The sequence below is a fragment of the Lissotriton helveticus genome, chromosome 4_2, assembly GCF_964261635.1.
Source record: "Lissotriton helveticus chromosome 4_2, aLisHel1.1, whole genome shotgun sequence".
Taxonomy (NCBI): Eukaryota; Metazoa; Chordata; class Amphibia; order Caudata; family Salamandridae; genus Lissotriton; species Lissotriton helveticus.
The window spans coordinates 111,733,278-111,750,835 of record NC_136064.1 but is presented as its reverse complement, the minus strand read 5'-3'; the positions used below and the strand labels follow the sequence as shown (position 1 = coordinate 111,750,835).

General features: G+C 50.3%; 1 protein-coding gene across 1 annotated transcript in view; it reads right to left on the bottom strand.

The window, feature by feature from the left end:
• Nucleotides 1-2,166: 2,166 nt before the first annotated feature.
• SDHA (succinate dehydrogenase complex flavoprotein subunit A) overlaps nucleotides 2,167-17,558 on the bottom strand; it is a 153,624-nt gene continuing 138,232 nt past the window's right edge. Inside the window, exons 14-15 of the mRNA XM_078640242.1 lie at nucleotides 4,152-4,262; nucleotides 2,167-2,377 (exon numbers count right to left, since the gene is read on the bottom strand). Coding sequence (XP_078496368.1) covers nucleotides 2,291-2,377; nucleotides 4,152-4,262 — 198 coding nt within the window. The 3' untranslated portion in view covers nucleotides 2,167-2,290. The remainder of the gene's footprint in view (nucleotides 2,378-4,151; nucleotides 4,263-17,558) is intronic.

The window sequence follows — 17,558 nt, the reverse complement described above, 5'->3', positions numbered from 1 at the left end:
GGTTTATATCTGACTAACTGACCTCAACTGCTGATTCTGACCCTTCAATGTTTGAACTTCGATGTTCATAGCAGAGCATTGGCTAACTCTTCCATAGTGGGCGTAGAGCCAGGCGAGGGGCTATGTAGGGCCTGATACCTTTCTGTTTTATCTTTGCTGAGGCAGATATGAATTTTGTGGGCCTGGCTTCCTGTCAAGGCTCCACTCACCTGAAGCATGGGAATCAACAGGACCAGTTATTATCCACCCATGCTCTCCAAACACAATCCTCAACACGCGGTCTGCTACAAGTGTTGGCATTTGTACCCAGAAGGAAAGAAGGTTGGGGAATCACAATGATGGAGAGAAGGGTAGAGTCCCAATGCTTTTCCCAGGTGGGTATTCTAAAAAAGCACAGGGGCACAATTAGCACCAACACAATATCAAAGGGCTATTGGAATCACAACTTTGTACATCGTTGTCCACTCCCCGGTGGCGCACTCACCCACTTCCTTACAGCTTTCAATCAAATACACATAGTTTGTCGGGTTCCAGCACTCGACGATACTTATTCAGTTCCAGGAATCCCTCAATATTTCTCCTTATTTCAGTGAACTGTAATTCAAACTTCACCAAATCAAGTCTTGAATGTGCAACTTAATATATTTAAGAAGCTGTGGATTGCAGAGTCTAAAAAATTAATTGTCTCGGATGTACAGGTGATCTTATTCTTATTGTCTTTTTGCAGTTTGAGCCTTCAGGTTCAGTGCACTGATCTGTATTCAGTGTTGACTGTGTCCTTTCTCTGTCTTTTTCCTTTTTAGGGCGATGAGGCAAAGACAGCAGCTAGCCGAAGACTAAAACTACCCCAGATGTTCGAGGCGGCGTGAAGAGAGGCAGTTAGGAGAAGGGTTATGAGATCTCACCACAGGCAAGGAGGAAACCATTTATCGATATATCGTTGGGCAAGTTCAACCCCTAGCATCATAAGCATCATTGCCGCAATCTGTTCTAAATGAACAACGTGGAGTTTGTGCCCCTACGTGAGACAAGGGCAGAGTACCCAAATGTGATAGGTTGCACAAAGGCTGCAGCTCAAGAGAATACCTTCGCTGGAGTTCGAGAGTGGCAGGAAGGGGCAAACTTCCACTTGGACTTTGTTTTTTACCCAAGGCGTTGACCACAACGATGACCGGCTACGGGAAAGACCTTGTGAGCGGGACAGGGCCTTCCCTTCTACTTCACCAGTTATGGCTTGGAATCTTTTGGTGTTTGGCGACAGAGCTTTGCCTCATGGTCCTGGATAGCCTTGGGATTCATCAAGGCACAGGTGCAGCAGGTTTTTGCATCATGTTCCGACTCCAGACACCACAGGCCAACCAAATGGGGATCTGTCACAGACATTTGTTTGCGACAGTTCCTACAAGTTTTAAGCCCTGCAGTCCTGGGAGGTGATATAATCCCTTTCAAACTAAACTGACAAACAATTTGTAGAAGATGATGGTCTTGTGAAGAAACCAGAGATAGTTCTGGATCCATGTGTGATGGTAAGGAAAGAAAGGAACTGATGTGAGCACAAGCGAGTTGCGCATTTATGCAGTTGTGCGCATCACTTCCGGAGCTGAATGACACCACCTACCATCGCACAGAGGTAGCGCTGAAGTTTCCGGATCCAGTCTGATGCCTGGGGAATATTCAAAAGGTGTTTAGAAGGATAAACATTATAACTGTATTTAGAAGCTTTTAAACAAAGATGGCGGGAATAATTTGGTTCTCTCTTTCACTGTGGACAATTCATGTCACTTCCCCGACAGGTCGCTGCCGCATGCCCACTGCCTGGGCATGAGACTGGTTTAATTACAAGTTCATCTAATTTTTAGGTGAATGCACTCAACACCGATATCTGTGCATTTACACTTTGGGACTTTCACAGTTTTTTCTATGAAATTGAAAAGCAATGTCTTAAGCGACAGAATTAACATCATTTTTTTAAAACTTTTCAATTTAGAATTCTTACATTGGTAAATTAATTTACAAAAATACCAGGATAGCTTGAAAACACACGAAGGCAACCCTGTCAAGCCAGACTCAACCAACAGCCCGAAAACACTCAAATGGAGCCTGGCAATGCTAGTCTTCTTGCCTCTAAATGGCTCTCCACAAAAAGAATTTCAAACTTGGAAGAAAAACCCTTTACACGTTTTATTATTTATAAATATAAACATCTGTTACAATCGCATTTGGAGCGTTAGCTCCCACAAACGATGTTTGTTATATTGCATGACACAAAAGCAAAGGTGCAAGAGTGCGCTTAATAGGAGCGGATAGCAGGGGGAACCGTGGCGCACTCTTCTTCATTTAAAGTTGCATCGATGACGGGTCTGTACTTCAAGGAAACCTGCACAGAAACACACAAAGAGTGAGTAAGGTCAGGTTAACGCAGCAGCGTGTAACAGTGTCTACAGCAAAGGCAAAGTGCCAGTGTAATTATCAATGCAAATTGAATCTGCGAGCTCCCAACAGAACTCAGACATGTGAGGCGTGCAATACTCTCATTGTTCTTGTGACTACATCCTTATTTCTAGGTCCTGGAGGGGTCAGCGCTTACTGGGCAGAACCGCCTAAAGTATTTATGGAGAGGTTTCCCTGAGGTCTGCGGATTCTGAAGTTACGAGGCAGCGTACGGTGCGGCCTCTTCTTTAGGTCAGTTGCTGCTGAGCTTTCACTGTGGTGATACTTGGTGCCTTCTTTTCTGGGTCCTGGGGCCGACAGCGGCTCCCTGCAGTATTTCTGGTGGATGCTGTGGGGTCTTTTCTTTGGGCTCTACAGCAGCCAGTGGATACAGGGGAACATCTGTGCTGGGTACCGCAAAGACTGCTCTGGTCCTGGGTTAAGGGATGGTGAACAGTAACTTTGTTGGGTATTGTGGATCCTGCTCTATGAATTTAGGGAACTATTATGAAGCAGTATCTGTGGTCAGTGCTGTGGGGCCTATCCTTACTGGCACTATTCAAGGTGGGTACTGAATGGCCTTTTTTTCTGGGGTCCGGGCCAAGTCACTGACTGCGGGGCAGTATCTGTGGGGGTTGATGTGAATCATTTTCTCTGCTTCAGTAGAAGTCTTTGGTAGCTGAGAAATATCCCTGAAGGAACCATGCGGCCTTTTCTTTGGGTCATAGAGCAGTCAGTGAGCAGTAGGAGTTGAGGCTACTGTGAGCCATTGTTTCAGGATACTAGGTTGTGGCCACCTAGGACTCTCTGTATGGGCTTTGACAAGCCCTGGGGCCCCAAAGTTGCAGGCACTACAGCACCTCAATGGTTTAACCAGGCTCACCTGTTTATACACTTGAGCCTGGTCACACTCGAAAGCAGCCAGCACCATTCTTAACATCCATTAGAAATCTACCCACCAATCACTTTCTGGAGTATGCTTGGCTCTCTTTCAACAGCAGCAAAACAGCCCCCACCATCAAAATCCAAGCAGGGCTCCTGGCTCCAAAGGGTTACTGAAAATGGGCCCTTTCCTATGGATTGCCTCTCCAGAATTTAACCTGGCTGTCAGCTTGAAAGCCACTGTTTCACTGACAGACCATCACGGCTAGGAATACTCGGAGAATGAGAGTAGAAAAAACCCATCATACTGATTATGATTCAAGTATAGCGAATCGCTTGGCTGTGCGGCCCGTCAGCTACCGGTCTGTACTCCTGGAGTAAACTCGAGAGCGTAAGACCAAGTCATGTGATCAGCCATTTAACTCCCAGCTTCCTTAATAGCTGGACCACGGGCACTGGATCAAGTCTGTCATCTATCTATCTGAGAGCCTATTCAGCTTTACCACCATAAAATTCATAACACTAGCTTGGCAATAGTGTAAAAAATAATAAATACATCTCGCGGATACAAGATGCAGGTTCTTCCATAGGGCAATTAACATCATATTATTTAAGTTCAGCAAAATAGACCAGTGTTTCTGGAGTCTTCTTGTACTCTAAGGAGTACAGACATCCCAGGTAAATTAGAACGCGTTGTAATGTTGAATAGCAGCTCGCAGCGCAATGTACTCTTGCATTTATCAGGATTACAATGATATTTGGGTTCTTCGCTTAGGAAGGACACAAAAATGAGCAAGCATAAACATGAAGTCATACTACACCAGTCCGTAAGGAGTTACCTTCCAGTCCTGATCGACGAATGAAAGAGTGTGCTTCCTCCAGTGCTCCAAGTATGGCTTCTTCTGTTGCCCCTCTAAAGGTTTGGAATAATCGTACTCATCCAATCTTACCTTTAAAGAAAGAAAAACACAGTGTCAGTCAACAGGACTAGCTACATTAAAAACATACTTCCGAAAGAGTTAGAATTTAACAATCCTGCGAAACAATTTGGAATACAGGGAATATAATTATATATAAATAAAAAACAAACAGCACGCTGATGTGTTATTTGCAAATAGGAACAGAAAAGCTGTGTCAGGGGCAATTCTTGAAATATTTTTGTTTAGGACTTTTGAGCTTAAGATTCCTTTTAATAGTCTTGATTATATCAATTTTCTCTCAATCATAAACTGTAAATCTCCAGAAACTCGGGCTTTAACCCCTGTGTAAACGAACACCCGGAGAGTAGCATACACACACTGTAGTCCTATGTGTCTTCCGCAATGCTGCCATACACTCTTCTGGGAGGTGTGGGTATCTGAACCCCAAGACCTCAGGTGCCAGTTTGCTAGACGGAGAGGTTTGGAGTGTGGGTGCCTGATTACGCCTTGCTGTTGAGTGATGCAGTCCGGCCGGATCAGAAGAATTTAATTTCGAAAAGATGGAACTTTCTAGTAGTACCGAGCACCAAGATTGCTTGATCTACTAGAATGCGGGCCATGTAGACTTGCCACATTTTCCTCACCACATATGTAATGAGTGGGAGGAGTATAAAAGCGTAGGCTAGTATCCCTGACATTCATCCATAGTTTATTGCCCAAGGACTGAGTGTGTGGGTACCTGGATGCGCAGTTTGAGCATTTTGCTTTTTCTTGAGTGGCGAAAAGGTCGACGGTTGGGCACCCCTATTTGTGGATGAAACTTTGCAAGACATCTGGGTGGAGTTCCCACTCACGAACTTGCTGATTGGTCCTCCTTAGTAGAGCCTCAAAGTCACTGTTGACCTCTGGAAGGTGTTCCGCTAGGAGCTGCGTGTTGTGGCAGATTGCCCAGTGCCTGGGTGGATAGCAGAGTTGTATGGGTGCCACGTTGCATCTGCATGTAATGTACTGCGGTCACCACTGAGACCTTTATCAGCACTAGATCTTCCTTCTGACCCTCCGCCTGTGACCACTGATCTGTAAGGCCCTGCTGGAGGGGTGCAGGTGGCGTATGGTGCAACAGCTTTGCAAGACAACATCATGCCGGGCAACTTCATTACAGCTCTTCCTGTTAATGGGCGAGCAGACTAAAGAGGCAGTAGCTGCTAAAATGCCATCACCCTCTATTGTTTGGGGCATGTCTTCCCCGTGACAGCGTTAGGACTGATGATGTCCTGCAAGGCTGTCACGTGAAAGTGCTCCAACAGGATGGACTGGCGCAGGGGTAATAGCTGTACAGTGCCCTTTTGAAGCAGCGTTTGAATTTCCTCTTGTAGAAGACGAAAGTGATGCCTACGGAGGGCGCTGATGTGGTGGTAAGACATGTCAGACTGTAGTCCTGTTGGACTACTGCTAGCATCTCTTGATTATATGCAATTTATACCCAGTGAGTGGCAATCCCTTACTCTCAATGTGTGATCGAGTGGGGGTGAGGTAGGGGCTTGTTAGGGGGGTGGGGGTGGGGCATGGGCAAGTTATTGCCAGGGGTGGAGGCTCCCTTAGTGGAGCCACCTCTACTATTAATGTCTCGGTAACTCCCACTTGAGTATCCCTTATGGTAATGAAAGGCCTGCTGCTGAGGTGGATACATTTGTGGCTGACTAGTCTGGTTTTCTTTGTGCGGGTTCCCTCGTGAGATGTTTGATTGTTTGGCCCACGTGTACTTCGTGATCCCAGTAGCCATTACAATTTGTTTTTTTAACGTTTCGTGTACTAGGAATCCAAAAAGATGTTCCTCCTTAAACAGAATGTTGAGGAGGTACTAGAATGTTTAGGAGGTACTGTCGGACTTACGGTTTAAAACCGGAGATGCAAAGCCAAGTGTGTCTGTGGAACAAGACACTGATTTTAACGTTGCATGAAAAAGTGTCGGCGGCCCAGCGTATGTTTGCATCGTAGATCTTCCTCTCCGCAGCCAGTTTTTCACCCCTCTTCCTGCAGGCTTCAGGGAAGTAATCCATGAGTGTCTTCCTCTCTTCCCAATGAAACCTGTTGTAACGCTACAGTAATGGAGCAGAATTTTCCACAGGCCACGGCATAGTATCCCCATATGCGACCCGCTTACCAGCAGCATCAGTGGATATGTGTGGTGCAGCGGCCAGGGCAGCTGACTTCAGAGCACAGGGTTCACAGTTTGATCCCTGGCGGCAGCTCAGCTCAGCACCATGCGTCTCTGGGCAATAGCTCACTTAATTTCCACGATGTCCCCCAGTGCCTTGAGACCCATAAGGGTGAGTAGTTCGCGGTTTACAAATAATGTATTTAGGATTTACTTGCGGTCCATATAAGGGGTAGGGTGTCACCCGTGGTCTGAGCTGATCCTCTTTTTCTGACCATGGGATCTGCCAGGCAAGCCGGGGGACCCGGCCTCTGATATAAAGAGGGCCATTTGGAGAAGACTTTGATTTATTCCTCAATATGTGGCATGGCCACCTAGTCTAGACTGGGTCTTAAGAATTGTCAGGGGCTGATTTTAGCTTACCCTGGAGCATGGGAACAAACTGGACACTCCGTTGTGTTTTGGATAGCGTCTCCACCAAAAGGTCACCATCATCCGCTACAATGTGCATGGCGACCTGATGGTATGGAGGCCGTTAGACCTGGCCTCCTTGGCGTGGGTCTCCCTACATTCCTTCCCCCAGACCACTGTGCGAAGCCCCCTCCTAATAAGCTAACCCCGGGCCTCACGGATTCCCCCCGAACCCGGGGAGATAACAGTACCTCCAGACCAGCGCCCAATCACCCAGGCGCATGAAACCTATCCCGTAGCAAAGACCTGTAGCGCCCCCCCCAGTGTAGGGAAAGCACCGTCCTGTAAGGTGCCGGACTCCCTAACCCCCCCGTACTCCGGGCCATGTGAACCGTGGGAGCCTGTAACATCCTGCCCAGTCGTATCATGCAGGCGCTAAGTGAGGGGGGGTGGCGGATTTTCGGCCAAATGTCCTGTATCCCCCGAGGCCGGCCCGCTCCCCACCGGCTGTCTGAGCATCCTGCCCCCAACGTGAGAAAAAGCCAGGTGCCATCTGGCAGGAAGCCCGGACCATCAGGGCGAGGGCATCAAAGAACCCCCAGCCGGATCAAAGGACTTCAAAGGGGTGAAGCCCTATAACTGGAGGCCCCTTCCCCACAGGCGGGAGTTGACTTTTTAGGTTTTGCCTAGCCAATGCGTACGAAGTACGCATGCGCTAGCAAAATCTTATGTTTCTCTGTGGGGTCGGGTATCCGCCCCCTCCTCGCCCCCTCCTCCCATTGGCTAGCTCCATAAATGGAGGCTAGCCATTGGGAGACGGCTCTGTCCGTCAATCCCGGACCAGATTCGGGGGCGTTCCCGAGAATTTTTCCTTTTGGCGACGTCACGCTGTGGTGGGCGGGGTCTTTTTTTTTTTTTCTCAAGCCGTGTTTTGTTTACTCTCGTCCTGCCTTTTGCAGGAGTGGGCTGCGCGATTTATGTTGCCGAGCAGGTAAGTGTGTACCCGTTCCCGCCCCCCCTCCCGCTGTCTAATTTGTTTTTAACTTTGTTCGTGTTTCCGTGCACATCCAGGATATTAACGATAACATCCCGAGTTTTTTAAAGAATGCTGTTGATTTAAATATATCGGAGTCCACGTTGCCAGGAACGCACATTGCTGTCGGGAATGCCCGAGACCCCGACATTGGCATCAACGCCCTGCAGGGCTATAAGCTGAGCAGTAACCTGCATTTTGTCCTCGAAGAGACAGAAAGCAATGACGGGTACAATTATGCAGAGCTCGTTCTGGAGAAGGGTTTAGACCGAGAAAAACAAAGCCGTCAAGTTTGTATGTGTGTGTATCTGATAGGCTCTGATAGGCTGCTGGCACGAGGGAGCCGCGTTTCTATTGGTCAAGGAGCTCTGACGTCATCGGGGGCTCGCCTCAGGGCCGCGCTGGGATTGGCCCATCGCTCGCAGAGGCCATGTGAAGCCGTCTGTGATCCCAGAAGCACCGAGGGTTCGCCTGACCCCGAGCCGCTGCAAGGCGCCCGCCGCGGGGACTGCACCACCTTTACAGCCACACGCTCTCGCTCAGCCGACAAGCAGGGGGGCGGAGAGAAACCGATGTTTAGGCTGACACCACTTCCCTGCTTTTATAATCATTTTGTTCTTTCTCTGACACAATTGTCCCCTATTAAGATTCTTAAGTCTGAGAGGCACTCTGTTTTATGTAACAGTGCAAGAACTAAAAGTATGGAACATCTTATTAAAAGGGATGCCACGTTCAGCAGCTCCTGCACCAAGGGCGTCGCAGATTGTGAAAGCTAGACGCCTTATAAACCTTAATCTGGGAGTTATACTAGACTATTAGCCACGGCTTCTTATTTGAGAGAGAGGAGCATACAAGGCCCCCGCTCGAATCTTTGCTCTCGAAAGAACAAAAATAATACATTTATGGTTGACATGTCGTCAATGGAATCCGAAAAGCATAAATTACCATGGAAGATACGCTATATACTCCGAGACGCGCTTCTGCCTAGGTGAAGGACTCTACCATTCATTGACTAAGGTTGAGTAAACAGCGTAATGAAGGGAGCCGGAACAGGAAGCATCGCGTGCCACGAGCGGGCGACACGAGCGTGTCACGAGCGGGAGACAGGGGACCACACTGGAACGGGCTACTGCTCTCCCCCAGGATTACCCAATGTGGGGGCAACTGGCTGACTCCCCCCAGATGGACTAGACCATTAAGGTGAGAGCATGAGGGGGCTGTGGTGTGATAAACAGTCCCTGCTGTCTAAGAGAAGGGGCAGGGGTGGGGCTGAGGCTGCATTTCGACCCGTGACCCAATGTGGGGGTAACTGGCTGGCATCTGTGACCGTAGTTTGTGTTTCCTCCCGACCCCTCCCGTTGTCCGTATTCCCTTTGTGCCTGTCCCCTCCTGCCGTAGCTTGTGTGTCCTTCTTCCCTCTCGTTTTTGTGTCCTTCTGCCCTCGGTGTGCCTGGTGTTTTGTGCCATTCTGCCCTCCGTTATCATCCACCCCTCGTTTTTGTGTCCTTCTGCCCTCTGTCTGCCTCGTGTTTTTTGTCAATCTGCCCTCCGTTACAATCATCCCCCCCTAGTTTTTGTGTCCTTCTTCCCTCTGTCTGCCTGGTGTTTTTTGCCGTTCTGCCCTCTGTTACAATCATCCCCCCTCGTTTTTGTGTCCTTCTGCCCTCTGTGCCTGGTGTTTTGTGCCGTTCTGCCCTCCGTTAGAATCATCCCCCCCTCGTTTTTGTGTCCTTCTGCCCTCTGTCTGCCTTGTGATTTGTGCCGTTCTGCCCTCCGTTAGAATCACCCACCCCTCGTTTTTGTGTCCTTCTTCTCTGTCTGCCTGGTTTTTTGTGCCAATCTGCCCTCAGTTATAATTGTTTCCCCTCGTTTTTGTGTCCTTCTGCCCTCTGTCTGCCTGGTGTTTTGTGCCGTTCCTCCACCTGAACTGAGCCCTTTAAAATAAGGCCATGCTCCAAAAAGTACCGTAGCCACCTGCCCTGAACTATAAAAAAGTGCCCCCTACCTCTGTGAAGTACTCTGACTCTGCTCCCTACCCTCCCTTGGCGCCTAAAACTGTCCCCTGCCATGCACCCTACAAAGCATCGACTTAGTAAACTGTCCCTTCTCTGTGTGCTTCGAGGCCGTAAAATGTAAGCCTAGGCACAAATGGATGGTTGGATTTGTGGGGTAAAGTTTTATTTAATGTGATTTTATGTAGCGCGAACTTTACCCAAAGGTGTCAGAGCGCTTTACATAAGAACCAGTTGCCAAACCTAAAGACTTTGATTTACATGCGTTAAGTAAAAGCTACAAACAGGAAAACAATTGAAATGTACTAGATGTAGTCACACAAAGAAGAGACTGTTGTTTCTCGTTATATTTCTATATACATATGGAAGGGATATGAATAGATGTACTGCAAGAGTCACATAGGAATGTTAGAGTAGAAAGGTCTACTGCATATACTAGTGAATACAGTCATCTCTATATACAGAAAAAATGAATTATATTTAGAGGGGTCGGAGTGGGACGCAGTGGGTGGATGGATGCATGATGGATGGATGTATGCATGATGCATGGATGTATGGGTGGATGCATGGATGGGTTGTTGGTTGAATGGGTTGGTGGGTTGCATAAATTGTTGAGGGATTGGCTGTATATATGCATCTATCCATCCACCCATTCATGCATCTATCCATACACCCATCCATACACCCATCCATGCATGCACCCATCCATGCATCCACCAACTCATCCATGCAAGCATTACAACAAGAGCCCGCAGCTCTCCTTCGTCTCTCCTCGCCCCTCCCTTCCCTGAGCTGCAGCTCTCCTTTGTCTCTCCTCGCCCCCCCTCCTTTCCTGAGCCCGCAGCTCTCCTTCGTCTCTCCTCGCCCCCCCTTCCCTGGGCCCTGCCCTGCTATTGTAAATGACAATGCCATTTATTTATGTTTAAAAAAAACATAAATAAAAATAATGTCAAGAGCAATGCCAATAGCTCTAACTTTAACAAAGGCAAAACCATTGCATTGTAAAGGCTTGTTGAATCTAGAGAGCCCTGCTGACTGTCGCGGCTCCTTCCAACTGTACTGCGAGTACACCCTGTAACCAGGCCCCCACGAGCCCTGCTGACTTCGTCGCGGCTCCAGCTTATCAGCCCCTCCTCGACGTGCACACCACGGATGGTGCGCCTTGCCTTGCAGATTTAAGGTCAGAACCGCGTGTATGAAGCGTACTCCTGCCCGCACCGCTGGTGCACCACGAACTCTTCAAGATCAGAGCTGAGAGTACGAAGCGGACTCCTGAACCGCACTGCCGGTGCGCAATGAACTGCTCAAGATCAGCCTGTGAGTACTAGGCGTACCATGGACCCGCACTGCTGGTGCGCAACAAACTGCTCAAGATCAGCCTGTGAGTATGAGGCGTACCACGGACCCGCACTGCTGGTGCGCAACAAACTGCTCAAGATCAGCCTGTGAGTACGAGGCCTACTCCGGACCCGCACCGCTGGTGCGCAACGAACTGCTCAAGATCAGCCTGTGAGTACTAGGCGTACCACGGACCCGCACTGCTGGTGCGCAACAAACTGCTCAAGATCAGCCTGCGAGTACGAGGCGTACTCCGGACCCGCACCGCTGGTGCGCAAAGAACTGCTCAAGATCAGCCTGTGAGTACAAGGCGTACTCCAGACCCGCACCGCTGGTGCGCAACAAGCGGCTCAAGATCAGCCTGTGAGTACGAGGCGTACTCCAGACCCGCACCGCTGGTGCGCAACAAGCGGCTCAAGATCAACCTGTGAGTACGAGGCGTACTCCAGACCCGCACCGCTGGTGCGCAACAAGCGGCTCAAGATCAGCCTGTGAGTACGAGGCGTACTCCAGACCCGCACCGCTGGTGCGCGACAAGCGGCTCAAGATCAGCCTGCGAGTACGAGGCGTACTCCAGACCCGCACCGCTGGTGCGCGACAAGCGGCTCAAGATCAGCCTGCGAGTACGAGGCGTACTCCGGACCCGCACCGCTGGTGCGCGACAAGCGGCTCAAGATCAGCCTGCGAGTACGAGGCGTACTCCGGACCCGCACCGCTGGTGCGCAACAAGCGGCTCAAGATCAGCCTGCGAGTACGAGGCGTACTCCGGACCCGCACCGCTGGTGCGCAACAAGCGGCTCAAGATCAGCCTGTGAGTACGAGGCGTACTCCGGACCCGCACCGCTGGTGCGCAACAAGCGGCTCAAGATCAGCCTGTGAGTACGAGGCGTACTCCGGACCCGCACCGCTGGTGCGCAACAAGCGGCTCAAGATCAGCCTGCGAGTACGAGGCGTACTCCAGACCCGCACCGCTGGTGCGCAACAAGCGGCTCAAGATCAGCCTGCGAGTACGAGGCGTACTCCGGACCCGCACCGCTGGTGCGCAACAAGCGGCTCAAGATCAGCCTGCGAGTAAGAGGCGTACTCCGGACCCGCACCGCTGGTGCGCAACAAGCGGCTCAAGATCAGCCTGCGAGTACGAGGCGTACTCCGGACCCGCACCGCTGGTGCGCAACAAGCGGCTCAAGATCAGCCTGCGAGTACGAGGCGTACTCCGGACCCGCACCGCTGGTGCGCAACAAGCGGCTCAAGATCAGCCTGCGAGTACGAGGCGTACTCCAGACCCGCACCGCTGGTGCGCAACAAGCGGCTCAAGATCAGCCTGCGAGTACGAGGCGTACTCCAGACCCGCACCGCTGGTGCGCAACAAGCGGCTCAAGATCAGCCTGCGAGTACGAGGCGTACTCCAGACCCGCACCGCTGGTGCGCAACAAGCGGCTCAAGATCAGCCTGTGAGTACGAGGCGTACTCCAGACCCGCACCGCTGGTGCGCAACAAGCGGCTCAAGATCAGCCTGTGAGTACGAGGCGTACTCCAGACCCGCACCGCTGGTGCGCGACAAGCGGCTCAAGATCAGCCTGTGAGTACGAGGCGTACTCCAGACCCGCACCGCTGGTGCGCAACAAGCGGCTCAAGATCAGCCTGTGAGTACGAGGCGTACTCCAGACCCGCACCGCTGGTGCGCAACAAGCTTTCCAATCCAGAACGCGAGTACAAGGCGGACTCCCCGCCCAGCAGAATTGCAACTCTGGCTCGTGACCCACGAGCCAGACACCAGGAATGCACCGAACTGGGGCACCCTCGTAGCCCGCGGCTCGAGGATTGAGAGCCGTACACCGGATACGCCCCGCATCATTCCAGCAGCACGCCCCACGGGGGCTCGAGGACTCGTGACTCCAACCCCCCCCGCGGTGGACCGAGTACTGCAAAGCCTCCCACACGTATACCCCGATCGAACTGTGTCCTGGTCCTCTCTTGGAAGAGTGCCCTCCCCCCATCCTCCTGAACTAGTGTACCCATGGACTGTGTAAACCGGATAACGTATATTACATAAAGAATCCTTTTTCATCCCTATAATTACCTGGTGTATTGTCCTTTTGTGGTATAGTGGGAGCTTACTGTGTGCAACTATCAATGCCTGACTCTCCCATCTGAGAGTCAGACTCCAAGTGCTCGGCAACGTCCTGGGAGAGGGAGGTCTCTGTTTGGTGGGGAGTAACTACTTCTACCGCCTGGAGGCCGCCCCCTTCTAACAGAGGCACTCTGTGTAACAGCATGGTATGCCGTATTATCATCCTAGTTTACAGGTATGGCTCCAGGTCTTATTCCTCGGTGGGGGGAGGGAGGGAGGGAGGGAGGGAAGGGGTGTGTGAATAAACAGATGCTTTTGTTGCATCAAGTGCCTCTGCCAGTTCATCAATGATCGATGACGGAAGCAACCGAAGTGTGGTTGCTGACAAAGGTTTCAGCTTTGACTTGGATGCAGTGTTTTCAGCTCTGAGGGTAAAGGCTCGATGCCTTTCAGCCAAGGCTTCAAGGTATGCTGTGGATGGTGGCTCAGAAGCCGTATCTCAGCTCTGACCGGCAGCCGCGATGGAACAGACCACCTTCTCGGCCGGTGTGGGGCACGAAGCCCATCTACCTATGCAGTGGTGCTCTGCCTCTGCGTAGGGACATTTTTGAGATTGGGTTTTTACCCCACAATTTGGGGATAAACTCGCGGACACTGGGATTTTCTTTGTGTGTGGTCCTGCTTGCTTCTCCTCTGCTGGTAGCACCTCCTCTTCCTTGGAGAAGTTCAAAGACACAGTCTCAGGTTGGGTGGACTATGGGTAAGAGGTGCACAGAGGGGCAATCCTCTTCTTCCTCCTATGTCCCAAAAGATGTCTGAAGTTTGTTAATGACAGACACTCCATTTGCAAGGGTTCCAAGCACCATTCCCTCAGTTAGAACAAAGTTTTTTTTGCATCAGCAGGCAAGACAGACATTGCACGTTGATTTTTCATTTATAGAATCTGCCCCATCTGCCGACATTCTCGGAGGCCAGATCCTTTTAGTGACGTAGAACTGGCTGTGTAACCGGCTGTCAAGCTAATTGTTTGGAATTGAGGGTTAGATCACAAATGAGATTGCAGTCTTTTCCCAGAACCAACAAATTAAAGCTGAACTTGAAGTCGCTGCAAGCTTACGAGTCAGTGTTGGAGGCATAGCTTAACATGTCCGAACCCAATGGCAAAAAAAAAAAAAAAAATACAATCTAATCATGGAGTTGGTGCCAGGCACATTGGGGACTAATGCGGGAGTCACAGAATATCCCGTGACTCAAAGCTTCTTTGAAGATAAACCAAGTTATAATGTCTGAGAACAACAGCAGAGGGCAGGACTATGCAAACCTTCCTATCTAGCATACCTACAGACACGCATACAATGGTAGGCCTTTGGCGTGCAAGGAATGAATGAATGAGAAAGCACTTGTAGAGCGCCTGGTTACCGAGGGCATCCCAGCGCTAAGGAATGCGCATATACCAGACGCAAGACATATCAGTGGGAAAGGAGGGTTTTTAACTGTTCACGGAAGTACGGGCGATTAGATTGAGAGCGGATGTGAAGGGGAATAGGATTCCAAATCTTGGCCACACTCTGAAGGAGCTGATGATCTAGCTTTAAATTCTGCATTTGAAAGCTGCTGGAGAGAGGGGTGGAATTGCAGAGACTGCTGTGCAAAGGTGAGGAAACCTTTAGGAGATGCATGCTCTTTAGAATATCTTCAAGTCCTCCTTCGGTCGACTGATACCAGCCAGGTGCAGACAACTCACACCTCTTTGTGCCTGTATTTTGGCTGCTCTAGAATGGAGGCTACCAAGGATGGAGGGCAACCTCCACTACCGGTTCAACAGCTGCAGACAATAGATTCACATCTGCTTTCTGAATTTGGTGTATAAAAGTGGGACCTCACTACCTCACTTGTTCTAGTTCCAAGTCCTCCAGGACGGCTGTGCAACCAGAGATGGTGCCTTCCCATTAGTTAGTTTACCAGAGTTGAGAGGATATCACAGCAGAGTCTGTATCTCTTGCTGGAGGAGCTGTGTACCTGTTTTGAAGTGCCTAGAAGCCTTCCTGCTGAGAGAGGAAAGGAGCCCGTTAACCCTGCAGGATGAGTGTCTGTTCAGGAAAAGTGAGGTGCCTCATGTCCCAGGTGTCTGTGCGGTGCACAGAAGAGAGATTAAGGAGAGCGATCGGAGGACCCTGGTGTCTGTGGACCTGCACTCTGTCCACAGTGGCACATGGTGGGAATCGCGAACAATGTGACTGCCGTGACTCGGTCAGGGCTGTGATTGCATGTCTGAGTGATTGGCTTCAAATGGATATAACTGCCAAGACTGATTGGCCTGTGCATGGCCGCAACTGCCCAGAGTGATCAACCTTTGCGTGGCTGCACCTGCCCAAAGTGATTGGCTTGTGCATGGCCGCAACTGTGGCCCCTGAAGGGCTATATCTGCCGACGTCATGACCAGTCGGAATAGGCTGCACCTGAGGATGTCCCTAAAGACTTCAACTGCTGCAACACTCAACGGTAGTCTTATTAGGACAATGACATCCTAGGGCTGCCGCGTCTGCTTCTGCTGGCAACAATGCATAAGTGCAGGCCCAGAGGACAAAGCAGGACTTGGCCGACGGTGCTGTATGGCACGCAACCTCTTAGGAGAGAGTGTACGAGCGAGCTGCAGAGCCCAGTGGCAGCACAGATCCGGCAGGAACTAACCCAGTCTTCGATAAATTGAACTAAACCGAGGGCACGGATTTATGAGTGATACATGCTCCTGAGTAACAATCATGCTACTTACTCATACCCTAAGGAAGGGGGGTACCTAGATCCGAGGGGAACAGAGCCTAGATCAAGGGGGAAAGTATGGAGAACAGCCGATGACACTGCCTGACAGCAGCAAGGACACTAATCTGAATCTTATTATAGTCTGCAGTAGTCCGTAAAGATACGCTTTAGGTTAAACTTCCATCTATGGTGTGATGGTTGGGCTTGCTCACGTCGGCGCTGCCCCTTGAGTAGCCTGTAATGGCTCTCCATCGCTACAGTTGACAGGCAAGTGTTGAAAGGGCTGTACTTGGCCCACAGTCACTGTAGAGGAGATCCTGGGACGTTCTAGGCGAACAACCTCAACCCCCACATTTCAGGTCCAGTAGCCCCTGCTTGCGCCAAGGCTCCCCAAACAGGGTCTGACACAGTGTCTGAGAGTAGATGTCTCCTTACTAAAGTGGGTCCTGAGCTAACAGTGCTTTAGGATTCAAGCTGTACCTCACCGAAGAGATCCAAGAAAGTCACAGATAGTCTGGGGTTGCTTTTGTTCCAATCTGAAGGGGCTCTGGTTGGGCGGTTTGGGCTGGACTGTTGGTACTGGAGCAGGACTAAGACTGGTTTGCATAAGGTGGGTTCCATCTAGGATAGTACAGTGTGTGAAAAACAAGGGTCAAGATTGTGGCCTCAAGTGATCAACAATGGCTGAGATGCATTCCAGCATTCATCACTTTGTTGTTCTTTGAGTAAACGCCCTAAGTGCGAAAGGTAAGTCCAGACGGGGGTGCTGTGCGCACTGTGCTATAGGACTCAAGCGATACCTCACTGACAGGGTGAGACTGGTCTGGGCGTGCTTGTGGTCCCATCTGAATGGGCGCTGGACTGGTAGTGGGGTCTGGACCGCTTCTATTGGAGCAGGGCCAAGACTGATTTGCAAAAGGCTGATCCCTGTCGAGAATAGCACAGGGGTTAGAAACGATGGTCTGGAGTGAGGCCCAAGTGATCCCAGGTGGCTGAAATCAATTCAAGCATTCCTTGCCGCCACCTGGTTGTTCTTGCAGCAGACATACTTACCGTCAGAGTCAGGGAGTGAGAGCCCAGTGAAACAATCTGTGGGTTGACGGAAGACGCCTCTTTACAAACACTGCAGATACTCTGCTAGCGTGCGAGACCAGATGCCACCTGAAACCAACTTTGCATACACTTTCTTTTAATCATGTTTCTCTGTCTCACTGTTGATTCCACTGACTCGTTTGTTACTCAGATGGCGCTCTACAGGCTGCAGCCCGCAGTACAGAAAACCCCAACAGCAACAAAACTGAATCAAGGGATCTTAGGGCCAATGCATCAAAAGAGCATTTTGTGAATGAATGAAACAGTTTTTGTATAGCGCAACATTCACTCCAAGGAGTATCTTGGCGCTGATGCAGAGGAAAGGGCACCTTCCAGGAGAAAGAGAAGACTGGCATAGTCTCAGATGATAGAAGATCAGAGAAAAGACCACGCCCTATTCTCTGGGATACCAAAGATCCATGTTTTTAAACTCTAGTTTAGAGTTCTAGGC